This window comes from Erythrolamprus reginae, chromosome 4, assembly GCF_031021105.1.
Source record: "Erythrolamprus reginae isolate rEryReg1 chromosome 4, rEryReg1.hap1, whole genome shotgun sequence".
Classification (NCBI taxonomy): Eukaryota; Metazoa; Chordata; class Lepidosauria; order Squamata; family Dipsadidae; genus Erythrolamprus; species Erythrolamprus reginae.
The window spans coordinates 124990-150230 of NC_091953.1; the positions used below are offsets into that span (position 1 = coordinate 124990).

The 25241-nt window shown below is 57.6% G+C and overlaps 1 protein-coding gene across 3 annotated transcripts in view; it reads left to right on the top strand.

The window, feature by feature from the left end:
• Nucleotides 1–357: 357 nt before the first annotated feature.
• The window catches only part of DCHS1 (dachsous cadherin-related 1), a 35126-nt gene continuing 10242 nt past the window's right edge, over nt 358–25241 (top strand). The window contains exons 1-15 of one of the 3 annotated variants that reach the window (XM_070749332.1): nt 358–448; nt 2768–4579; nt 13121–13309; nt 13561–13792; nt 13899–14135; nt 14567–15571; nt 15696–15883; nt 16147–16243; nt 17671–17828; nt 17941–18778; nt 19185–19424; nt 19758–19883; nt 22192–22401; nt 22614–23477; nt 24989–25102. In XM_070749332.1, the coding sequence (XP_070605433.1) occupies nt 2849–4579; nt 13121–13309; nt 13561–13792; nt 13899–14135; nt 14567–15571; nt 15696–15883; nt 16147–16243; nt 17671–17828; nt 17941–18778; nt 19185–19424; nt 19758–19883; nt 22192–22401; nt 22614–23477; nt 24989–25102 (6229 nt within the window). In that variant the 5' untranslated portion in view covers nt 358–448; nt 2768–2848. Of the gene's footprint in view, nt 449–777; nt 903–1415; nt 1502–2767; nt 4580–13120; nt 13310–13560; nt 13793–13898; nt 14136–14566; nt 15572–15695; nt 15884–16146; nt 16244–17670; nt 17829–17940; nt 18779–19184; nt 19425–19757; nt 19884–22191; nt 22402–22613; nt 23478–24988; nt 25103–25241 lie in introns of those variants that run through there. The other 2 variants (XM_070749331.1, XM_070749330.1) reach the window with 2 other exon arrangements.

The window sequence follows — 25241 nt, forward strand, 5'->3', positions numbered from 1 at the left end:
GATGGCGCCTTCCCGCTCTGCTGGCCTCAGGAGACAGGACACACGCACCCGCCACCCTTCCAGAGGAGAAACGAGGTTCAGTTAGGAGGGGACTCGCCAGCAGCCGCAACTCTGGCCCCAACCCCCCCCCCCCTCCGGGATGCTTTGAATTCTGGGCTGGAGCGCAAGATGCGGTTGTGCGTTGAGTGGGGGGGGGGGGAGCGCGGGAGGGACGGAAGAGGTGTTGGCGTTTGTTGTTCCAACTGATGGGTGGCTGCAAATATGCAGTGCTATGAAAAAGAAGGAAATAAGTAACATCTGGAGACTTGAAACAAGCAGCAGGAACCGCCAGTTCTCTTCGAGTTCTCGGCACCCACAACAGCACACTGCTGGCAAAAATGCTCCACCACTCGGCTGCCCAACAACTAGCGGGCAACTTCTCCATTTAAGCGCCGCCAACCCAAGCGAGGTGAGGAGTCACCGGACCGGAGGAGGTGTCCGAGCATGTGATGGTGGTGGGCGGCTTTTCCATCCCCCCCACTTCCGAGGGGGGCACGAGTCTCGGACTCGAGGTGGGTCCCCGAGCAGATCTCTAGCTCCGAGGGCGCACACCGCCCGCCCGCCCGGCCTCGCTTCTCCGCCGAGGAGTTGAGGGGTGGGAACTGGCTGGCGGAGGGCGAGGGGGCGGAGGGGAGGGGGCGCGGCGCCACGGCGAAAGAAGGGCCGGGCAGGAGCGGAGCGAGCAGCGCGGCTCGGGTTTCACTGGAGCCCCGCTCGCTCGCTCCACTGTTCTCCCACTCAGTCCGACTTCAGCGTCTGCCCAGTCGAACACGCGTCAAGCGGCGGCGGCGGCCTCTCCTCGTCGCGGGGCTGCGTCGCCGATTAAAGGGGCGCCAGGCGGATGGCCAGCAAAGACGATGGACGTAGGTGACCGGGATGCCCGGAAGGGTCCCCAGCAATCCCCCGCTGGCTCGCTCGGGTTACCCTGCAGCCGAGCGGGGAAGGGAAGCGGCGGCAGGGCGCTCCTGGGGACGGGCGGGGGAGGGGTCGCGGGGGGGGGGGCGCAGTATCACTCTCGGGTTCTGTGCTCCTCACCCCGCCCGGGTCCCGCTTCGGCTCCTTCGGCCTCGCCCATCCCGGCAGCCTATTTCTTCCCTGCCGTCGGGTCCGGGCATCAGAAGCCAGAGCCGCTGGCAGGGGCTCACGTTTCACAGGCACGCCTGGAACCATCCCGCCCGCTTTCCTTCGCCTCCGCCCGCCCACCAACCCCCCCCCCCCGCGATCGGCGCTGGGCAAATTGGAAGCAGCTGTGGCGCTGGGCTCCTCCACGCCTGATGCAGCTGAGGTCACGCCTGGCCTCCCTCTCGGGCCGGCGGCGGCGGCGGCAACAGGGGCAGGCAGGGAGGGAGGGCGGGGACCCACGGGCGGCGGGGCTCCCGGCCGCGGAGACAAGCCGGGAGTTGCGGAGCCGAAGCCGCCATTTGCCCACCCGACGGAGAGGAGAGGCGCGCGCCGACGCCAGGTCGGGTACCTAGCGCAGAGCGTCAGCTAGAAGGAAACACCCCCCCCCCCCGCCGGCTGTTCTACTCGGCTGCCGCGGGTCTGGCCGAGAAGGAGTTGTGGTTCCGTGGGTGGGGGCTTCGCTGGGCTCCCCGAGCAAGGAGGACTGGCCGCTGCGGCCGGACCGGGGAGGGGTGAAGACTGAGACGGGCTTTCCGATCTGGCCCGGGTGCCCACCGGCCACAGGCACGAGCTCCCGACAAGACTCTGCTGTGCGCTTTCCCGGCCGGGCCGCCAAACCAGAAGGGGCGCGCCCTTCATCGGGCCCGAGCCTCCGCCTGCCCGGGCGGGCGCGGGCGCTTTCAAGCCCGGCCAAGTATGAGCTCAGGCGCGCGGCTCTCGGCGCGCAGACCACTAAGCTAGTTTTGCCCGGACTGCGAGCCGCGGCGGGGGCAGCCCCTGCGACGGGGGCCTCAGCCAGCTCCGCTGCCTCCCCTCCACTCCCCTCCCCCGCGGCCCTGCAGTGAGAGGGAGCGACGGCAGGGGGAGCGAGCGGTGGGCTGGAGCCAGGGTGCCGCAGACAAAGGGAGAGAGGGGCGCGCGCACGAGAGCGAGCGCAAGGAAAGCTGAAACAAAGGGGGTCGTGGCCAACGCTCGGCCGCCCGCCCACCCAGGGGCCTTGCGCGCTCGCCGGAGTCCGGGCTGGGTGACGCGGGCCTTCGCAGCTGCGAGGACTCCTGCTCTGTGGCTTCCCGCGGTCTGGCAGGCAGCAGCAGCAGTTCCAGGGGACGAGGGGGGTCTCCCTCTCCACTTTCGCTGGCCTGGAGAAGCCGCCCCAAGGACCCGCTGCGCTGCGGCTGGAGCGCAAGGCGAGCGGTGTAGCTGGAGTCCAGGCTGTCCGTACCCCGCAGCTCAGCGCCCACCTTCGGGACATCCGGGAGGGGAGGGGGACAGAGTTCTGCCTGAAACAGGGCCTGCCTCCTCTATCGGGTCCAACCAAGGCTCTTCGCGGTAATTAACCGCTAAGAAAAAGGGATCCCAAGCAGGTCCACCCCCCATCTTCCCTAGGGAAGTATCTGTCCTGTCAGATTAATTGCCTCCCAGAGTGGAAGGGAAGGGATTTGGGGCGATGGAGAGTGATGGATGGGGAGGGTGCCCCCCTGTCCCAGTAGCCCACCAGTTCCTACCTCATTTACTGTGTCCCTCCAAGTGCTGTCAGTCTCTCAGTTCGTGTTGCGCCCCCTCCTTTTACTCTTATCCTAACCATTTTTCTTCCCATCCCCTGCAGAATTAAGGTGCCTGACCCACCGAGTGGACCCTGCAGTTCTTCCCAAGCACCCTCCAAAGGAGCTCCAGGGGGCAAGTGACGATGGGGCCACCTGCCCTAGTTTTGCTGCTGCTGCCTCTGCTTGGGGGCCGTTGCAGGGCAGTGCCAGGCACTCTGGACCTGCAGGTCGATGAGGAGATGCCCGCGGGCACCATCATTGGGGACATCAGTGCAGGCCTGCCGGCGGGCGTCACCAGCTATATGTACTTCATTTCTGCCCAGGAGGGCAGCGGCGTGGCCACAGATCTTGAGATTGATGAGATCACGGGAATCATCAAGACAGCGCGGGTGCTGGACCATGAGAGCCGCGACCACTATGGATTTATTGCTGTCACCCCAGACGGTGCCACAGTGGAAGTCAATATCCAAGTCAACGATATAAACGACCACGCCCCCACCTTTCCTAAGCAACGGGCCGCCCTCTCCATCCCCGAACACACCCCCACTGGCAGCCGCTTCCCTCTGGATGCTGCCTTTGACGCGGACAGCGACTGGCTCAGCACCCAGGGCTACGCAATCAAGGCGGGAAACGTGGGCCAGGCTTTCCAACTGGAGACGCGCCGTGGACCCAATGGGGCCCTGCACCCGGAGCTGGTGGTGAGCAGCACTCTAGACCGCGAAGTCCGGTCTGCCTTCACCTTGCTTCTCGAGGCCTATGATGGCGGATCCCCCCCAAGGAGCTCCCAAATGACTTTGGACGTGTCTGTCCAAGACGTTAACGACAATGCGCCAGCCTTCAACCAGAGCCGTTACCATACTCTGATCCCAGAAAACCTGGTCCCCGGCAGCAGCATCCTCCAGGTCTTTGCCTGGGATACTGACGAGGGAGACAACGGGGCAGTGGTGTACGAGATCAACCGTCGGCAGAGTGACCCGGAGCAGTTTTTCACCATCGATGCATCCACGGGCGTAATCAAGCTCAACAAGGGGCTGGACTATGAACTCCGGAGAGTGCATGAGCTGGTGGTGCAGGCCCGGGACAAGGCCATCCACCCAGAAGTTTCCACCACCTTTGTTACCATCCAGGTCCGGGATTACAATGACAACCAGCCCACCATGACGATTATCTTCCTCAGCGAGGACGGCTCCCCACGCATCTCTGAAGGAGCTCAGCCTGGCCAGTTTGTGGCGCGCATTTCTGTCTCGGACCCTGACTATGGGGAATATGCCAATGTCAATGTCTCCTTGGAGGGGGGCGAGGGGAAGTTTGCTCTCACGACCAAAGACAATATCATTTACTTGATCTGTGTGGATCAAATGCTGGACCGCGAGGAACGGGATTCTTACGAGCTGCGAGTCACAGCCACGGATGCCGGAACTCCTCCTTTGCGGGCTGAGTCAGCTTTCGTGCTGCAGGTGACAGATGTCAATGACAATCCTCCTCTCTTTGACACCCAGGAGTACGAACAGAGCGTCCCTGAGGTGGTGTACCCGGGCAGCTTTGTCCTGCAAGTGACCGCCCGTGACAAAGATCAAGGGCCCAACGGGGAGATCCGCTACAGTATTCTGCACAGCCACCACTCCCACTCCCACTGGTTTGCCATTGACCCGGCCACTGGCATTGTCACCACTGCTTCCGCCCTGGATTATGAGACCGACCCGCAGCCTCGGCTGACTGTGCTGGCCAGTGACCGCGGCAAGCCCACCCTCTCCTCTACCACAGTGGTCCTTGTCACCCTACAGGACGTCAATGATAATGAGCCTGTCTTTGAAAGTAACTTCTACAATATTTCCTTGAAGGAGAACGTGCCCCCGGGCACCTGCTTCCTCCAGGTGAGCAAAGATCGGGAGGCGGTTGGAAGAGATGCGTCTTGCGGGGGACGTGGCTTCCTCAGGGCAGGAGGGATGTCTTGGGTAGTAAAGGCAGGTTCTCCCCACGCGGCTCCTGCCTTTGCTGCCACATGCAGAGGTGAACTCTGGAGGCGCCTCTGAACCCACACTCGTGCAGCCCCTGCTCAGCACTGCTGGACTGCTCTGGGTTGCGGGTTCTGGTTGGTGGAAATTCCCCGGCTGTTCCTTGGAGCCATCGCTAGCAAACGTGGGCTCTATAGACCTTGCTTTAGACTGTAGAGGAATACGGTGCTTTGGGACCCATGGAAAAGTCGCCGTGTTAAATTCATTGCCAGCAGACGTGGTGGCCACTAATCGGAGGGTGCGCAAAGGAGGCCAGCCCAGCGGGAGCGAGGGCATAGAGCCCTGAGGCTGCTGCTCTTTAGGCGTCAGCAGGACCAAAAGGCCCAGGGTGGGACACCCGACAAGGGAGACAGACTCCCCACCCTCGGGGCAGCCCAAGGAGCCCAGCCGGCGACCCTCCTGCCGGTCCTGGCTGGTGGAAGTGGCCACAGCAAAGACACCAGCAGCGCATCCCTGTCGCACCCTCCGACCTTTGGGGCAATGTTGATGCATGGCTATCTGGGGAGGGGCAGCATAGAAACCCAGCCAATAAATAAATAAATAAATAGTTGTCCCTGCGTCCATCTTAGATCACAATTGTTTCAGTTTTAGAGACTTGGCTGTGTTGATTTTCACAGTTAGATATAATTTATTGATTTTAACCACCTTTAGTCTTCCCCAGTTTTATCTTTTGGTTTTTCCAATTGCAGAGTGAACCCTGTGTTTCCTTTGTTTCCTCTGCTTTGTACCCAAGAAGAATGTAAACCTGGCTGGAACAGCTTCTCTCCTCCCCTCCCCTCCCCTCTTCCCCCTCTCCCCTCCCCCCTTCCTTTTCCCCCTCCCCTCCCCCTCTCCCATCCTCCCCTTTCCTTTTCCCCCTCCCCTCCCCCTCTCCCCTCCTCCCCTTTCCTTTTCCCCTCCCTCCTCCCCTTTCCTTTTCCCCTCCCCCTCCCCTCCTCCCCCTTCCTTTTCCCCTCTCCTTCTCCTCCCCTCCCCTCTTCCCCCTCTCCCCTCCTCCCCCTTCCTTTTCCCCTCTCCTTCTCCCCTCCCCTCTCCCCTCCTCCCCTTTCCTTTTCCCCTCCCCCTCCCCTCCTCCCCCTTCCTTTTCCCCTCTCCTTCTCCTCCCCTCCCCTCTTCCCCCTCTCCCCTCCTCCCCTTTCCTTTTCCCCTCCCCCTCCCCTCCTCCCCCTTCCTTTTCCCCTCTCCTTCTCCTCCCCTCCCCTCTTCCCCCTCTCCCCTCCCCTCCTCCCCTTTCCTTTTCCCCTCTCCCCTCCTCCTCCCCTTTCCTTTCCCCTCCCCTTCCCCTCCGCTCTCTCCTCTCCTCTCCCAGTCTGCAGCATTCCCTCACTCTCTCTTACACTCACTGCCCCTTTCTGAGGGATTCCTTCTGCTTTTGGAGTCTTCTTGGACCTTTGGCCTTTCCTGTGTAAATCCCTCTCTGGTTCCTTCTTAGGCAGAGACCCAGCTACAACTGATTGCAGCAGTGTGGGATAAACCCCAGACATGAGTGTTCTTGAGCCCATTTATCTTGGCTTAAATGCCACAGCCGGGAGGTTGCTACTGCTGGAATCCCTTCCCCAAGCTGGGCTCAAGTTAGGCACTACCAGAGGAGGGTCACTCAGCCTAGCGAGGCTGGTTCCTGACCAGTCAGAACCGGAACTGAATCTGCAAACAGCTGTAGCCCAGGATCTCCTTTAAGGAGCCAGAGTCATTGCTGCAGGTGGCGAAGCAGAACTTGGCCTCTTTGTCGTCCAATTGTGGCTCCAAGGGGGCTCATGCAAATGACAGCAAATAAAGGATGGAATTCCTTCCTTTCAAGGTTTTATCCTGCATGTTTCGGGGTATGTCTCATAATTATGGGTGGCATTTTTGTAGCGTGTACATACATACGCTTTTCTAATGACATTCTCCGCGAAGAGCACCTACCGCCGCGATAATACGACCCAGAACGTGGTTGATGGCTGAGATGGGCATCTGCCTGAGAAAGCAAGCAGGGCCCTGTTGGGGAACAGGTGGCCCCAAAAGACCTTTGGCAGTCCTGCTGCTTCCCAAATTGCACTGCCAGGATGCCCAGGTATCAGCAGCAGAAGAACCAGTGAGTGGTCAGGAAAGCTGGGAGAAGGCTGGGAAGGGACAAATGGACCGTCCCCATTTCCTATTCCCAGCCTTAACCTCCTCCCAAATCCTAAACTGACCTCCTGCTGGGGCAGCTCCCCTGTGAGACGCTGCCCTCCCTGTTTGCAGTCCCAGAATGCGGCCGCGAGAGCAATTGTGGGGCTTCCTAGATTCGCCCACATCTTGTCAACCCTCCGCGTCCTGCATTCGCTGCCGATTAGTTTCCGGTCACAATTCAAAGTGTTGGTGATGACCTATAAAGCCCTACATGGCATCGGATCAGAATACCTTTAGGACCGCCTTCTGCCACACGAATCCCAGCGACCGATTAGGTCCCACAGAGTCGGTCTTCTCTGGGTCCCGTTGACTAAACAATGTCATCTGGCGGGACCTAGGGGAAGAGCCTTCTCTGTGGAGGCCCTGGCCCTCTGGAATCAACTCCCCCCGGAGATTAGAACTGCCCCCACCCTCCTTGCCTTTCGTAAGCTACTTAAAACCAGGCATGGGGCAATTGAGGTATCCCCAGTCTAATATGTTTTATGTGTGGTATGACTGAGTTGTATGCTTATTTTAATGATATGGGTTTTTAAAACATAGGAAGAACGGTTGCAGGAACTGGACATGGCTAGTTTAATAAAGAGAAGGACCAGGGGAGACACCATAGCAGCACAATAGCAGTATCTCAGGGGTTGCCACAAAGAAGAGAGAGTCAACCTACTCTCCAAGGCACCTGAGGGTGGGACAAGAAGCAATGGGTGGAAACTAAACAAGGAGAGAAGCAACTTAGAACTAAAGAGGAAATTCCTGACAGAACAATTAATGTGGAACAGCTTGTATCCGGAAGTTGTGAATACTCCAACACTGGAATTTTTAAAGATGTTAGATAACGATTTGTCTGAAGCAGTGAAGAGCTACCAAATTTTTTACTATCACACTGTGGGTGTGGCTTATTTTGTGGGTGTGACTTGATGGCCATGTGACCAGGGAGGAGTGGCTTGTCAGCCAGGTGACCAGGTGGGAGTAGCTTGATGATCATGTGACTGGTCAAGCAGGTCATCAAATTCACCCCCACCCTAGAAGTGAGCAGCTATAGAACAGTGAAATGACAGAAACATCTCACCTAGAATTTTGAAAGCACATTTTGAGTATTGTCATAAAGGTGCCTTCATGATTAAAATGGCCACTCACAAAAAAAGGGCACTCACACTTACTCAAAGGCAACAATCCTTGCTACTTTCACAGCCTAAGTGAACATCCCAAAATGCTCCATTCCACATAACAGTCTTAAAAGTGAACCCAAGAACAAGGGGACACAATCTGAAGTTAGTTGGGGGAAAGATCAAAGGCAACGTGAGAAAATATTATTTGACTGAAAGAGTAGTAGATCCTTGGAACAAACTTCCAGCAGACGTGGTAGATAAATCCACAGTAACTGAATGTAAGCATGCCTGGGATAAACATATATCCATCCTAAGATAAAACACAGGAAATAGTATAAGGGCAGACTAGATGGACCATGAAGTCTTTTTCTGCCGTCAGACTTCTATGTTTCTATGTAACCCTCCTTCCTGCAGACTATCCAACAAAATCAAGGTTTCTGGCAAAACATTCGGTTTCAAGCTTTATTTTATGTTTACTTTCTAGGGGTCCCCAAACTTGGCAACTTTGAGACTTATGAATTTCAACTCCCAGAATCCTCCAGCCAGCTACGAAGACCTCCCTCCGTTCTAGAGAATAACTAGAGCCATTCGGAAAGGAGGGGGAGGCAGAGACCCAGATCACATCTCCTGATATTTGTCCTAGACACTTTTGTTGGTAGCAGAATCGCCGGCTTTGGGGTTTTAAAACACTTTCGGGAAGAACGCAGAGGCTGCCCAAAGAGGACGCCCTGCATTTTCTTTCAACATCATTGGGTGCAAATTGGGGGCTCTGGAGTGGAGCTCCATTTTCATTACCCTACTGCCCACACACACACACACACACACACGGTCTGGGCAGCAGCCCACCCCTCGTCTGAAGTGGTGTAGGGTTTCCTGCCTAAGCAGGGGGTTGGACTAGAAGACCTCCAAGTCCCCTTCCAACTCTGTTATTCTGTCCTGTCCTGTCCCAAATAACTTCCAAAGGTGCTTTTTCAAGAGGCAACTGGTCTTTCTGATTTTTCTTTGAAGATGTTTTGCTTCTCATCCAAGAAGTTCCTTCAGTTCTGATTGGATGGTGAGGAATGGAAGGATTTATACTCCTTGACAGACAGGGGTCATTAGCGGTCCACCAGGAGTATAAATCTTTCATAGAAACATAGAAACATAGAAGTTTGACGGCAGAAAAAGACCTCGTGGTCCATCTAGTCTGCCCTTATACTATTTTCTGTATTTTATCTTAGGATGGATATATGTTTATCCCAGGCATGTTTAAATTCAGTCACTGTGGATTTATCTACCACATCTGCTGGAAGTTTGTTCCAAGGATCTACTACTCTTTCAGTAAAATAATATTTTCTCATGTTGCTTTTGATCTTTCCCCCAACTAACTTCAGATTGTGTCCCCTTGTTCTTGTGTTCACTTTCCTATTAAAAACACTTCCCTCCTGGACCTTATTTAACCCTTTAACATATTTAAATGTTTCGATCATGTCCCCCCTTTTCCTTCTGTCCTCCAGACTATACAGATTGAGTTCATTAAGTCTTTCCTGATACGTTTTATGCTTAAGACCTTCCACCATTCTTGTAGCCCGTCTTTGGACCCGTTCAATTTTGTCAATATCTTTTTGTAGGTGAGGTCTCCAGAACTGAACACAGTATTCCAAATGTGGTCTCACCAGCATTCTATATAGTGGGATCATAATCTCCCTCTTCCTGCTTGTTATACCTCTAGCTATGCAGCCAAGCATCCTACTTGCTTTCCCTACCGCCTGACTGCACTGTTCACCCATTTTGAGACTGTCAGAAATCACTACCCCTAAATCCTTTTCTTTTGAAGTATTTGCCAACACTTTCCACTCCCGATCCCCACTATCCAGCCAGTGCTGAGGAAGTTTCGTGGATGAGAAGGTTTCACTTCAAAAGAAAAACCAGAGTGTCCACAGATAATCTCCACAAGCCCAAGCGTCTTAAGCAGCCAAGAAGCACTTTAGAAAGAGGGCAGAGTCTGCAGTTCATCTCCCCATGGCGGCTTCTGGCTGTTTTGATGAGAATCCTGTGGCTCTGGTGCCCCAGGGTGCAGGGGTCGTGGTGTGCCCCAAGCGTACGAGGGTCGTGATGTGCCCCAGGGTGCAGGGGTCATGGTGCCCCAGCGTATGACGGTTGTGGTGCACTCCAGGGTTCAGGGGTCATGGTGCCCCAGTGTACGAGGGTTGTGGTGTGCCCCAAGGTGCAGGAGTTGTGGTGTGCCCCCGGTGCATGGATCATGGTGCCCCAGCATATGAGGGTTGTGGTGTACCCCAGGGTGCAGGGATTGTGGTGTGCCCTAAGCATACAAGGGCCATGGTGTGCCCCAGAGTGCAGGGGTCATGATGCCCCAGCATACGAGGGTTGTGTTTTGCCCCAGCATATGAGGGTCGTGGTGTGCCCCAAGTGCACGAGGGTCGTGATGTGCCCCAGAATGCAGGGGTCATGGTGCCCCAGCATATGAGGGTTGTGTTGTGCCCCAGCATATGAGGGTTGTGGTGTACCCCAGGGTTCAGGGGTCATGGTGCCCCAGTCTACAAGGGTCCTGGTGTGCCCCAGGGTGCAGGGGTCATGGTGTGCCCCAAGTGCACGAGGGTCGTGATGTGCCCCAGGGTGCAGGGGTCATGGTGTGTCCCAACGTATATGAGGGTATGAGGGTTATTATTATTATTATTATTATTATTATTATTATTATTATTTAGATTTATTAGAGTTGTATGCTGCCCCTCTCCCTCTCCGGGTTGTGGTGTGCCGCAGGGAGCAGGGTCGTGGTGTGCCCCAGCGTACGAGGGCCGTGATGTGCCGCAGGGCTCATGGTGCCAGGCTGGGGGGGGGCGCATGAGGGCCGGGCCCAGGAAGGGGCTGCATTAAGAGTTGTGCTGCTAATCTCACCTCCCTGCTGGATGAAGCGGGCTTCCCTGCTGAGAGTTTGGACAGGCTCACATCGGGGGCTGCCTCCTCCAACCCCTTCCCCCTCTTTGGTGTTGCTTCTGCAAGGGAGGCCTCCCTCCAGCCCCGACTCTTTCCTTTCTCCCAGGGTGGCTTCCGTCCCTGACCCAGCCATGCGGGCCATCCGCTTCCTGGCTGACCCTGGAGGCCAACAGCCTGGAGCTGGAAGCCGGCCCTTCCTGAAATAGCCCAGCTGTTTTTAGCCCCTCAGCACCCGTGCCAGGCCCAAGGAGGGCAGCTGCCTGTGTGGGTTTGCTGACCACACTGGCGCCAGAGCTCCCACCACTCTCGAGCCTGAACCAAAGCCAGATGTGGCGCTGTGGCTTTTGCACATCTGCAGAGTGGGGCCTCTTGGGCAGCCTGCCATTCGACGCCTCAGGGATGGGGTGGGCCAGGCCAGCAGGCAAGGTAGGAGTCGCTGCTGGAGGAAAAGCTGCACAATTGTTTTGTTTCTTCTGGGCTGGTTATTGCCGCCTGTCGCTCTCGGCTGACCAAGAGAAGTGGCAGGAAATTCGGGGGGGGGGGGGAGCTGAGCTTGGGAAGGAAGGGCCCCCGTCAGAGAAATCCCTTCCAATGATTTCCGAAGGTTTTGCTGCTATTAAAACACGGAAAGATCCTTGAGTGTCCGGCCAGAGGCTTCCGAGGAAGGCGAAAAACATCCTGTTGTGCCCCCAGGGCCACGAAGGTTGATGGGAGAACGATTTGCCAGCGTCCCCACGGAAAAAATTGGGCGGTTTTAAAACGTGTCTCCCATGAAAATGAAAAAAGGAAAATAACACTACACTGCTCAAAAAAATAAAGGGAACACTTAAACAACACAATATAACGCCAAGTAAATCAAACCTCTGAAATCAAACTGTCCACTTAGGAAGCAACACTGATGGACAATCAATTTCACATGCTGTTGTGCAAATGGAATAGTTGTGCAAATGAAATATTCCATGAGAATATTTCATTCATTCAGATCTAGGACGTGTTATTTTTTGGGGCAGTATATTTGGCTCAACTTGCCCGTTCTTGCAGCCACACAGGCCCAGTCGGTCAACCTCTCTCCGGCTCCCCTCTGCCAGGTCCACAGACGCCCTGCCCTCCGTGTGCAGGACAGCCTCCGAGTTCGGGGGTGGGCGGGTGGGGGGCTGCCCTGATGCCAGGGCAGCTCCAGGTTCTTCGGGTTGGAGGGTCAGCCGGGAATGGGCCCAGCCCTAGAAGCCCCCCGGAGGTCCCCACTCCCAGGGTCTCCATCAGGAGCTGAGCGTGGCCTACGAGCGGAGGGTGGCCAAGGCGCCAGGCTGCCCTGGAGGCTCTTCTCTTGCCTAGGGCAGCTCTGCCAGGGAGCGAGGAGGCCGCAGGTCCACTGGCCCTTCCCTGAAGAAGTCAGATGAGCAGGGCCCAGGAGGGGCTGGCTCCAGATTCCTTGCTCCTCCCCTCCTTTCTCCCCCTGCCCCAAGCAGCCCCCTCCGCCCTCTTCTGCCTAGCAGGAGTCAGTCCCCTTTCCCCAAGAGAGCTCTCAGGACCCAGAAAAATCAGCAGGGGGGGGACGGGGGGGGGAGGGGCACCCACTGCAAACTCCCATGTGTGCCTGGCACCCCTTCCCACAGTCCCCTTCCTGTCCGCTGGCCAAGACCTGGGGGGGTTATCTCCCTCTTCCTGATGGGCAGAAGGCCCTCCCCCCCAGTGGAACCAATGTGGGTAGGAGATGAAGGGGGCCCCAGGGGGCAGAGCAGGATCAGCAGCATCGTGGCCCAGAGTGAGCCCTTCCCCCCTCAGACGCTGGAGGCCAGATAGAGAGTTCCTGGGCCCTGTGGGGAAAGGGCTCTAGGGCATCTGGTCCAGCCCCATGATCAAGCAGCTCTGTGTGTGTGTGTGTGTGTGTGTGTGTGTGTGTGTGCCCCCCTGTTAGCAAATGCCTTGCAATTACCCGCCTGGCTGCTGGCAGCTTGAGGGTCTCGCTGAAGGAGCCCCTCCTGTCTCAATACTGGGGAGGAGAGAGGAAACTGCCCCTCTTTTCCCCCCATGCCCCCACCCCATTGCAAGGGAGGGTGTGTGTGTGTGAACGTCCTGGCTGCCCAGTCCTTTGATTGTTGTCTGAGGGGTGGGGGGTGGGGTTGCAGCAGGGGGCGCTTAGCAAGGTGGGACCAACCCTCGGCATCTCCCCGCCTGGTGGGTCAGCGTGGTGTTTCTGCTTTTGCCACAGATCACGGCCACAGATGCAGACAGCGGCTCCTTTGGAAGCGTCTCTTACGCCCTGGGCACGGGGCTCGGCAGCCTGGCTCCTTCCGCGTTCCTTCTTGGTGAAGAGACCGGCCAGCTCTGCACCGCACAAGGCCTGGACCGGGACGAGGGGCCTCCTGCCTATGGCTTCACGGTCACAGCCGTGGATGGGGTGAGCAGCCTCAGAAAGGCATCCTAGGATCGGGCGGGGGGTGGGGGTGGGGCTCAGTGGAAGGCCTTGCTGGGGTGTCGCTCGGAGACCCTAAAGGCTGACAGCCACTTCAGCACTTGTGCAGGGCCAAGGGAGGAGGCATCAGCCCCGTGCCCTAGAGGGGGCCTCTTCTGTAGGCCGGGCAGCCGCTGGTGTGGCCGAGAGCACTGGTTCGCTTGGCCGCTCTTCCAGGGGTGTTTCCTCTCTGCCAGGGTGGTCTCAGCTCCACAGCCTACGTGAAAGTCTTTTTGGAAGACATCAACGACAATGCACCAGCATTCTACCCCCTCGAGTACGCTGCCAGCATCAGCACCCAAAGCCAGCCAGGTTCTGCCATTCTGCGAGTCACTGCCCAGGATAAGGATGAGGGCCCGCACGGGCGAGTGGCCTACCGCATTGCCAATGGCAACATGCTGACTGTTTTTGCCATCAACCCTGATACTGGTACTGCATGGCAGGGAGGGGGCAGGATGGGCTGCACAGGCACCTCGCAAGAGAGCCTGGAGGGACCCGGTCCCGTCCTTACAGCGTGCCTTCCTCCACTGCACAGGTGTCATTTCGTTGCGGAGGCCACTCACTGGCAAGGCCAACCTGTTGGTGCAGCTGGAGGTAGAGGCTGAAGATGGAGGAGGGCTAACGGCCCAGCCAACTGCTCAGGTCAACATCAGCATCGTGGCAGGCACGGTCTCCCCTCCGAGCTTTGAGCGGGCCCAGTATTACTTCACAGTCCCAGAGGACACCCGGCCGGGCAGCAGTGTGGGATCCATCCATGCGTACAATGCCCAAGGTACTGCCTCCACATCTTGCTCAGTGAGCTTTCCCAGAGTATGGGAGAGGGGAGGAAGTCCATTGAGGAATCAGGAAGCTCCCACCCCGTTTACTAAACTTCCTCCCAGTAGCACGATGGGCCTGGCAGAAGGGGGCTCCTAGCTGCTGCTCCCTTCCCCTGCTTCCAGTCTCATGGGAAGCGGCTCTCTCTGTGGCAGAGCCCTGCACCTGAACTGCTCCCCTTGTTTAATGTATGTGCTCAGTGCCCAGGGCCATGTCTGTTCTTGAGTGGTCTGGGTGAGCTCCCAAAGCCGCCCCAAAGGAAAGGAAGGAGCACTGTGAACTGTGAGGCCTTTCAAGGAGGGAGGGAGGGAGGGAGATCAAGGCCGGGATGTAGAGAGTTTGGGCACTGCGACCTTAGTTCAGTGGTGATCCTGTTCATCTCCCCAGGTCAAACGGACAGTGTCTTTTACTCTATTTCTGCGGGGGACCCGCACGGCCACTTCTCCATTGACCCCAGCTCAGGACAGCTGCACACCAGCCTGGCCCTGGACCATGAAGCACAGTCCATTCTGACCCTGGAGGTCCAGGCCCGCAGTGGTTCCCCACCCGCGTACAGCAGTGCCCGGGTGCAGATCACTGTCTCTGACATCAATGACAATCCCCCCCGCTTCCCCTCATCCTCTGACTCCGTGTCGCTGCCAGAGGGGGCAGCTCTGGGCACCGTTGTCTACACTGTGCAGGCCGAGGACCCTGACAGCGGAGCCAATGGGCAAGTGCACTTTGAGCTGGCCTCCCGTGGAATGGCTGCCTTCGGTGTGGAACGTCTGTCAGGGAAGGTGAGGCTGATGGGGGCCCTTCATCGGGAGAGCCTCAGCCCTTACAAGCTGCTCATTCTGGCGCAGGATGGAGGGACCCCACGGCTCAGTGCCACGTTCACCCTCCTAGTCCACATGCAAGCTGAAGACCAGCTGGGGCCCCTCTTTGATACGCTCACCTACCGAGTGGAAGTGCGGGAGGGAGTGCCAGTGGGAACCCATTTTTTGCAAGTGAGGGCCCTGGCCCGGGAGCATGATGCCTCCCTTGCCTACCATCTGCGTGCAGACGGCGATGCTACCAGCTTTGGGATCGTGCCTGACACAGGGTGGCTGCATGTGCGGCGGACTCTTGACCGGGAGGTGCAAGAGCTGTATGTGCTGACAGTCTTGGCTGTTGCTGGAGAGGGTGAAGGGCGCCAGACAGGGACCAGCACAGTCCGGGTCACTGTCACAGATGAGAATGACAACAGTCCTCGTCTGAGTGAGGAGCGCTACTTCTTCACGGTGGTGGAGAACCGGCCTGCCGGCAGCAGTGTGGGCCAAGTGATAGCCACTGACTGGGATGCTGGGTCCAACAGCCGCCTGACCTTCCGCCTGGTGCCACACGAGGGCCATTTCCTCATCCACACCCAGACTGGTGAGGGGATTCGGGGGGGCGGAGGGGGGGGACGTTCCCACTGAGGAGCGTCCATGTGCCAGGGAGGCCTCCCTGCCCAAGCACCACCAGCCTGAAGGACTCTGCCTGCCTCTTCTGTTTGCAGGTGAGCTGAGCATTCGGAAGAGCCTCGACCGGGAGCAGCAAGGCAGCTATCAGTTGCAAGTCCTGGTACAAGATGGAGGGACGCCGCCCCGCAGCACCACAGGGACAATCTACATCACTGTCCTGGATGAGAACGACAATGCGCCGGCCTTTCTGCACGTGGCCGAGGGACGTGAGCTTCTCCTGCAGGTCAGGGAGCCGAGCGGGTGGGTCATCTCTGAGCAGGGGCCTCGGGGACAGAGAGGGAGCGCTGGTAGTAGGGCTGGGTGCCAGACAAAGTCAGTCTAGCTTCTTTGGAAGCCCTGGAGAGCAGGTGGGCTGCCTTGCACACTGACACACCAGGTCTCTGAGCATGCGGAGCTGGGAAACTGCCTCAGTGGCCAGGAGGGCGTGAAGAGGAGTCCGCGGTCAGTTCCAGCTTCCCACTTTGTGGCTTTCTGTCTGTCCATCAGGTTCTGGAAGATAAGCCAGCAGGGCTGCTGGTGGCTGCACTGCAGGCCAAGGATCCAGATAAGGGTGAGAACGGAACTGTCTTCTACACGCTGTCAGGTGAGGAGCCCTACTGAGCCGCCTTCCCCAGCAAGGCCAGACCCCTAGCACCGGCCCAGCCCTTGGGCAGTGGAACCGGAAGTAAGGGAACCAACTCCTGCTCGCTTGTCATGGTCTCTGCTGCTTCGCCCTTGGGGAAGAGGTCTGCTGGGCAGCAGGTGGATCAATCTCAGCTTGTAAGGAGGGGAGGCAACTCCCTGTGGATGACGGAGGCCCTGCAAATGGCCCTGGGGGTGGAAAGATTCCCATTGGCTGTCTGGAGATGTGGCCCAAGTGATGGGCAGGGAGGGTGAGAGAGGCGTGGCCTCTACTTCCAGGGCCCAGCGGTCAGTGTCTCCTCACTCCCTTCCCTTCAGTCCTCAGAAAGATGGCAGGGGGGAGAGAGGAAGGAGTTTTGGAATTGCAGCTGTAGCCAACAGGCCTGATCCTGGCTGTCGGGAGGGAAGGCGCTGGACATTGTGCACAGGAAGAGGACAAAAGACACCCCCCCTTTTAAATCAAACCCCCAACCTAAAATGTTCATGATCAGAAGGGAAATGCAGGAAAACAAGGGAGGCAGCCAGCGTGTCTCCTCTCTGCTCTTATGGCTTCCTCTCTTCTTGGCCTGATCCTGACCGAGGGAATGTGTGAAGCATCTCGGGCTCTTGCTTGGCCCACCAGGCCAATTGGCCTTGCTACCCATTGACCCAGGGCTCAGAGGCCCCTTTGGGTCCTTGCACTCAATGATACAGGAGGAACATTCCACCCGTTCCAGCCTGCATCTCCATGTGGCCCCCGTTCCTACAGGGCGCTTGGCTGACCCATCCTATTCCCTCGCTTCCCCCAAGAACTGAGGTTTCCCAGAAGTCATTGTGGCACGCAGGCCACGGGCAAAAAGATGTGCAGGACAGGCCATGCTGACCACCAGGGGAGGTCAGTTGGAGCTCCTGCTGCAAAAGGTGACCACAAAAGGGAGGAGGGCCTGTGAGAGGAAAGTATGGAGCCAAAATGGTGAAACATGATAAAACCCCTCCCTTGCTACCACAGGAAGAGAGCAAGGCTGGCCCCGGGTCTCCTGAGAAGAGCTCTTCTGGAGTGGGCACCCCAGGCAAAACAGCCCTTCCGCATGCTGCCCCAAAAAGGGCCAGAGAGGCACACTGGCCACCCACCTGCAAAGGGGCCTCGCAGCTGGTCTGCTCTTCCGGAGGCTCCCAGGGAAGGTGTCACGGTGTCTGCGGAGGTGCAGGAGGTGGCCACCTTTGCCCTGGTCAGGACCTGGGCCAGATAAGGGAAGCATGGGCCTCCATTCAGACGGGCCCTTTGAAGCCCCCCTTCTGGTTCAAGTGGGCTGGCGTGGAGCTCGGCCTAGGACTCACCCTCCAGACGCCAGCCATTTCTTCCCCTGCTTGGCTTCTCTGGGTGGCCACATTTCCTTTCTCCTCCGGCAGGTGCCCGGGTGGAACAGTTCTCCCTGCATGTGTCTACGGGGGAGTTGCGCACGGCCACCCGCTTGCGGCAAGATGACCAGGGAGAATATCACTTCACTGTCACTGCAAGTGACCGAGGCACCATCCGCAGGAGTGCAGCTGCCACACTGCGTGTTCAGGTACATGCAGATCTTCTGGGGGACCTGCGAGCCCTCAGCTTCTTGCTTGGAAGCTCCTCCTCCTCCTCCTCCTCCCATGCTAATGCTCTTCCTCCCCTCCCTCCCTTCATAGGTGGTATCTCCCAGCCATGTTCTCCCCCGCCCTGAAACAACCGTGCTGACTTTCTATGCCACCGAGGGCCTGCCACCTGGCTCCAGCATTGGCTCCGTGGCTACCCTGGAACCTCCTCCCCGTGGGCAAGTAACCTACATGCTGGTAGGGGGCAACAATGGAGATGGTTCCTTTGTCGTGGACGCCAGCACGGGTGAGATCTACTTGGCACAAGAGCTGGACTATGAAGTGGAGAGGCGGCATACCTTGCACGTGAGCGTGGAAGACTCGTGGCACGGTTACCCCAGCCAGCACCTGCTCCTGGTTGAGATCCATGTGCAGGACAGCAACGACCATGGTCCCATTTGGCCCCAGGACCCCGTCACAGTGGTGGTGTCGGAGAGCACTGCGCCCGGCCTGGCCCTCTTCACCTTCCAGGCTCTGGATGGCGACGGTCCTGGTCCCAACAGCCAGCTGCGCTACAGCCTCTTGCGGCAGGACCTCCGGCACCCTGTCTTTCAGCTGGACGCTGTCACGGGGGAGCTGAGCCTGCAGGCCCCTCTGGACCGAGAGAGCCAGTCCGCCTTCCTGCTGGCTGTCATGGCCACGGACCAAGCCCACAATGTCAGTCAGCGCCACTCGGCCGCCGTGACTGCTCACATCTTCATCATGGACGAGAACGACAATGCACCCGAGTTCCTTTCTCCAGCAAGTGTCAGAGTTCCTGAGGATCAGCCGACAGGCTTTCTGGTGCTGCAAGTGGTGGCCAGAGACCGGGATATGGGCGAGAATGGGCGAGTCAGTTACTTGTTGAGAGCTGGGAACCCTGATGGCCAATTCCACCTCAATCCTAGCACAGGTAGACAGCAGATGTGGGCAGGAAAGGCGGATTGTGTATTCCCCAGGGCCGGTCTCGGGGAGAAGCCTTTAGGCAAATGAGCCATGCCAGCGTGGAGTTCTCCCTTTGAGAACAGCCTGCCAGCCATGAGAGCTCTTGGGAAAGCACCTCCGAGGTCACCTCAGGGCATCCAGAACATAATTATGCCCTAACCAGCTGAAGCGTCCTTCCCCATCACACTGGCCAGTTCAGTGCTTGCAGTCTGAGCTCATGGCCAGCTGCTGGCAAAGGCGGCCAACGGATAGGCCAGCTGAGGCCCTTTGTCCCGTCGGTCTCTCCCTCTATCCGCTTGCCTCTTGGGGCATAACCTCTTTCCAGATGTGCAGAACAAGCTGCCCTGCTTTGTTCCCTTGTGCTCTTTTCTTAGGGGCGCTGTCCATTGTGCGGGCTCTGGACCGGGAAGAAGTATCTCAACATAACTTGACTGTGGTTGCCACAGACCACGGATCCCCCCGACACACCACCACACAGCTCCTGTCAGTGCAGGTGCTGGATGTGAACGATGAAACACCGACCTTTGAGAAGAGCGTCTATGAAGGCCAAGTGGCTGAAAACCTTCCCGCTGGCGTCCTGGTGCTGCAACTTCATGCCATTGACGAGGACCTTGGTAGGAGTCTCGCCTGCCTCGGGAGATGGGAATGACTCAGAGCCCCCTTGCTTGCACAGTTGGGCCCTTCCTTGGCTCCCAGCCCCCGATACACCCCTGGGGGAGGCTTCGGGGACCCCTGCTGGTCCTCCAGAGGGAGAGAAGTCTCCTCTCGGCCATACGGTCCTGAATGCTCTTGGCTTATGAGTTAAACACCAAGGGCCAAGCCCTGAATCTTGACAAAGCCCCCTCCCATCTCTGAAAAGGGTTGGTGGTCCTCCTTGCCTTGCCCTCAGCTCATCCCTGTAGTGGTGGGCGGTTGCACAAAGGGACCCTTTCCCCTTTCCCACACAGGGACCAATGGCCAGGTGACCTATGGCGGCATCGCTGGGGAGGACTTCACGATTGACCCCAACACGGGTCTGATCAGCACTCTGGGCCCTTTGGATCACGAGGAGCAGGCTGAACACCTCCTGACAGGTAACGGGCCCCTGGAAGGAAGGAAGGCAGAGGAGTGGGCACCCTCTTCCCTGGGCCCTCCTTCATTAGCAGCCCCCCCCCACTTGGCAACAGAGGCCTCGACTGAAAACTTTCTAACAGAGAGGGTGATAAACCGGTGGAACACTTTGCCACAGGAGGTGGTGGGCTCGCCTTCACTGGAGGTCTTCAGACAGAGACTGGACAGTCATCTTTCTGGGATGGTTTAGTGAATCCTGCATTGAGCAGGGGGTTGGACCCGATGACCCTGGAGGTCCCTTCCAACTCTAGGATTCTATTGGCTGCAGAGGTTCACGTCCAAAGTTCCCTCTAATTTTTTTTCTGTGTGGGCGGAAAAGTATAGTGTCTGAGCGGCAGTCCCTTTGGGACTGGGCGGCATAAAGTATAAATAAACAAACAAACAAACAAATAAATAAATAAGAAAATAATTCCCTTCTTTTTTATTAAAAGAAATTAATAATAAAACAAAGCCAAAATCTATTACTATTATTACTATCTTCTCTTTTTCCATCCGTCTCCTCCCCTCTTGTGTGTGTGTGTGTGTGTGAACTCTTGAACCATTTCCAATAACAGGTGAGCTATTGGAAATGGTTCAAGAGTTTTCACACACACACACACACAAATGGCTGGGGTATTTTTTCTCTGTTATTATTTGGGTGCTTTTTACCATATACTTTAAATCAAGAGTCATTTCTCTCTCTTTCTCTTTCGCCCTCTTGCTCTCTTTTTCTCACTTTCTCTCTCCCTCTCTTTCTATCTCTCCCCCCCTCTTGCTCTCTTTCTTTCTTTCTCTCTTGTTTTCTTTCTCTCTATTGCTTTCTTTCTCTCACTCTTTCTATCTCTCTTTCTCTTTTCTCTCTTGCTATCTCTCTCCCACCTTCTCTCTCTCTTTCTCACTTACGTTCTCTCTCCCTCTCTCTCTCTGTCAGCGAGGGGGCTGCGAGAGCACTTTCTCCGAGCGCTTTGGGAACGCCTGCCCTGCCTCTACTGCAGCCGCCTTGCTGAAAGCTCTGGACGAAAGTGCTCCCAGCGAAGGGGCTGCGAGAGGGGCGGGGCGGGCATTCCCGAAGCACGCAGAGAAAACCCTCTCACAGCCCCCTGGCTGGGAGCGCGAATGAGGAGGAGGAGGAGAAGCCGCAGCCACCGCCACAGGAGAAGTCGTGCCCCAAGGCAGGAGACGGCGGAGGAGGAGAGGGGGCGGATCGGGCGGGAGGGGGGCAGGGCTGAGAGGCCATGGGTGCGAGGATGCCGGGGGCACCGTGGGGAGGCAGGGGCGGCCGCGGCTGCCTTACCTTCTACTGCCAGAACTTCCCTGCCCCCCCCACAGGCTGGTAGGGGATGGGGAGCGCGCGTCCGTGGAAAAGGGTGCACGGGGGGGTATTTTGGGGCACGCGTGTGTGCACGGGCGCAGCTTACGGGGAACTCTGGTCATGTCTGTGCTCCCCTTTGCCCAGGTCAAATGCCCCCCTCCCCGTGCTGGAGGGAAATCTAGCAGTTCCTCCGCAGCGGCTGCAGTCGGCATTTTCAGTGCTGCCTTTGCCCAGTGCAGGACTCGCTTTCCACCTGGCATGGAAGGAGGTGCCCGAGTGCAGCAGCAGCAGCAGGGACAAAGGGAATGGACATACACCCCCCCCCACTGGCACCTAAGGCAGATGCCACAGCTGCAGTACACAGGGCTCTGACAGCAGGACGTTGAAGTCATGTCTAAAGTGACATTTTCTGCATTATTTTGGAGTCTTTGGTGCTCTCTGAGCTTCCTAATGTGCTTACATGCAGCATCGTTAGCTGACTAGACCACATCTTCAATACAAGGCAGTGTGCGTGTGTGTGTGTGTGTGTTTGGCTTCCCACAGTTTTCTGCTTGGTGGTTCCGTAATGGTTTTCTGCTGGCTTGATTTTATGGTGTTAGTCCTGTATTACTGGATGTCAGTTGCTGGTCTGCTTGTTCCCTTCAGAGTGTGAATGTGGCTTGTTTGTCTGAATGCCCGCCTTCCAGAAATTCCCTGGCACTTTTGGGTTTGACTGGGTCTGGGCTGGTCACAGTTTCCCAGCTGAAACTCTGGTTGAGCTTGGACCTTCTCCCGTGTCTTCTGAATTCCCGGATGTTACCTAACATGGTTAATGAAACATCTGCCCAGAGAGCACCAAGGACTCCACAGTTCCGCCCTGAGATTCACACAGTCTCTTCTTCTCTTGGAGTGATGGGTCTATGGGAGATGGAAGGCAGGTTTTGGTGCAGGATCCCAGGGCAGAGAAAGTGCCATGCCGGCCCTCCTGTTTCTTTCCGCAGTGTATGCCCAGGATGGGGGCCTGCCCCCTCGTCAGGCCAAGGCCACCGTGCGGGTCCTTGTGGTGGATGAGAATGACCACGCGCCCGTCTTCCAGAAGGAGGCTTACTCCCTGGCTGTGCCGGAGAACCAGAGCCGCCAGGAGCTGCTCACCCTGCGTGCCACAGACCTCGATGCCGGGGACAACGGGCGCGTCTCTTACTCACTGGCAGGTAAGGGAGGGAGGGAGGGGACGCCGTGGCAGGCAGCACCCCACAAGACACCTGGGGGCCCATGGGGTGGATACCCTAAAATAAGTGAGTGGTGGGTTTTTGGAAACTGGATCTTTATGCTTGCCTTGTAATCGAGTCGTGTTATGGGGAAACGACCCTCAGCCTGAGTCTTGGCCTGGGACCCCTAATTCCCTTCACCCTTCTCTCTGCAGCTGGGGACCCAGAAGAGGACTTTGCTCTGGACCCTTTAACTGGCCAGCTGTCCACTCGGCAAGGGCTGGATCGGGAACGCACAGCCACCTACACACTGACCACCCAAGCATGCGACAACGGCTCTCCTGCCCGCTGTGCCAGTACGGCAATTGAGGTGCAAGTGCTGGATCTGAACGACAACACTCCCTACTTCATGCAAGAGGCCTACGCTGCAGAGGTGCCCGAGGACCTGCCTGTGGGAGCCCCCGTGCTACAGCTCAAGGCACGAGATCCCGACGAAGGCCACAATGGACAGATTTCGTATTTCCTAGCAAACGAGTCCCTGGGAGCCTTCCAGGTGGAGCCGCAAACAGGCCGCCTGTACAGCACCCAGCCGCTCGACCGGGAACGTCGGGCCACCTACCGCTTCCAAGGCTTGGCTGTTGACTCTTCCCCTTCAGCCCCCAGGAGCGCCTCTGCAGTCATCACAGTGACCGTTCGGGATGTGAATGACCATGTCCCGTCCTTCCCCCTCAGCCCCCTGGCCATCACCCTTCCCCGCCACACCCCACCCAAAAGAGTGGTGGCCACTTTACGTGCTGAGGACCACGATGCCGGGGCCAACGCCTCCCTCCTGTATCGATTCGCTGCCCCTGCCCCGGCCTTTGCCATCAACACGTACACCGGAGCCATCCAGCTGCTGCAGACACTGGGGAGCCTCAGCCAGCGCGAGCGGACCCTGTTTGTGCTGGCCAGTGACCTGGGGCAGCCCCCCCTCTTCTCCATTGGCGTGGTGATCATTCATCTGCAGGACGAGAGCCACCGCGGGGCGCACTTTCCACGCAGCACCATGGAGGTGGTCCTTCCTGAGAATGCTGCCCCAGGTACTGCCAAGGGCACAGGCCTTGTCTGCGAGTGGGGGGCTTCGGGGGAGCATGTCCCAGTGGCAGACCGAGACAGAAGCCCAGCACCCAGCTGAGCTGGGATCTGGCTCTGAAGAATAGCTGCCCCCTTCCCTCTACCCTGATGTGGAGTGTCCCGTGGAGGAAAGGGTGGGAGAGGGGGTCCTCCTCACCCCAAAAGCCTCTGCAGAGGCATCCATGTAAGATAAGGGGAGAAATTGGGGAGAAAACTCCGCCAAGTTGGAATCCCAAAAGGTGATTCTTGACTCTCAACCGTTTGTTCAGCAAGACATTGAAATTATGACACTGCCGAGTGAAAGGACTTTCCACCCTTGCCCAAAGTTATGGCTGCTGCATTGGCTGAGTCAGTCGCTTGGCAATCCGTCCACTCTTATGACCAACTACAGGGAATGCTTCGGCACCCCCCACCCACCCCTCCTCCCCCCCCGCCACATCTCAGTCACTCACCATTTCCTCAGCTCTCTCTCCGGAAGCAGCAATTCTGCACAAAGATCTCGTGGCTCCATCCCAGAAGTGGGTCCCATTTGGGAGTGGCCACAGTTCTGTTTTTTAAATTTACTTTGGGTGGTGCTTCTTAGACAGGTTCAGAAGGCTGGTGGGACCTTTAGATCCACGGGTGTCACTACTGATTCACGGATTCATTGGTGGGACACATCCGCAGCTCCCGCCTCAAATTCCCTGGTGTGAGGGGTGTAGAATCCGAGTCTGCCCCCGCAGCCCAGCCTTTGCCCCTCCGTGCCCCCCTGCTGTCCGGCTGACGGAGAGGGTCTGGCCCAAAGCTCCTGTACTGGAAGAGGGGCAGGGACTGGGCTGCCCCCCCTCATAGCCTAGCTTCCACGGGTGCTGAAAGCGTGTGTCATTGCACATGTGCGAGTGCCCACACCCATAATACAACGCCTGAAGAGGGTGAAAACAGCTCCCCCTGCCCCCTGTAGGCCAGAAACGGACTGTTTCCCAACTTCTGGTGGGCCCAGTAGGCTCATGTTTCGCCCTCTCCAGGTTCCAAAGGCTTCCCTGGACCCAGGGGAGGATAAAAACACCCTCCCCCATCCCCCCCGGAGGCTCTCTGGAAGCCAAAAACGCCCTCCCAGAGCCTCTGTGTGAGTCAAAAATCAGCTGCCCAGCACGCATGTGGACGCTGGAGTTTAGCTAGGGCCATAGCTCGTGTGCCAGCAGATGTGGCTCCATGCCTGTGCCATAGGCTTGCCATCACTGGCCTAGCACCTGCCCCCTTCACTTCAGTTTGGAGACCGTCATCTGGGCCCCTGAACCAAGAAACCGATTGAGAGGACCTGTTTCCTGGGTCAGGTGAGCCAGTACAGGTGAAAGCCCCATCCTTTCAACAAGCGTCATGGCCTTTTTTTCTGGCTTATGCATTGCTTGCTGCCCCATGGAGGCCAGGCCACAGCTCCCCCACCTGTGGGGCTTTTTCCACCCCCTCCCCATTCTGGCTGATGTGACTGTCCTTCCAGGCACACTGGTGCTGAGCACCGCGGCCAGGCACACTGCGGGATCGTCTGGCCAGATCACCTACAGCATCGTGAGTGGCAATGAGCATGGCGCCTTCCAGATCCAGGCCGATTCAGGTACTTGGCATGGTGGTGGGAGGGAGAAAGAGTATCAACTACTACTCCAATAGTTTCAGGTGGGTTTTACTTCAGTCCTCTGCTACTCTTGTCACATTCAGCCACAAATGTGCAGCCCCATGTCCAATCAATGTGCCTG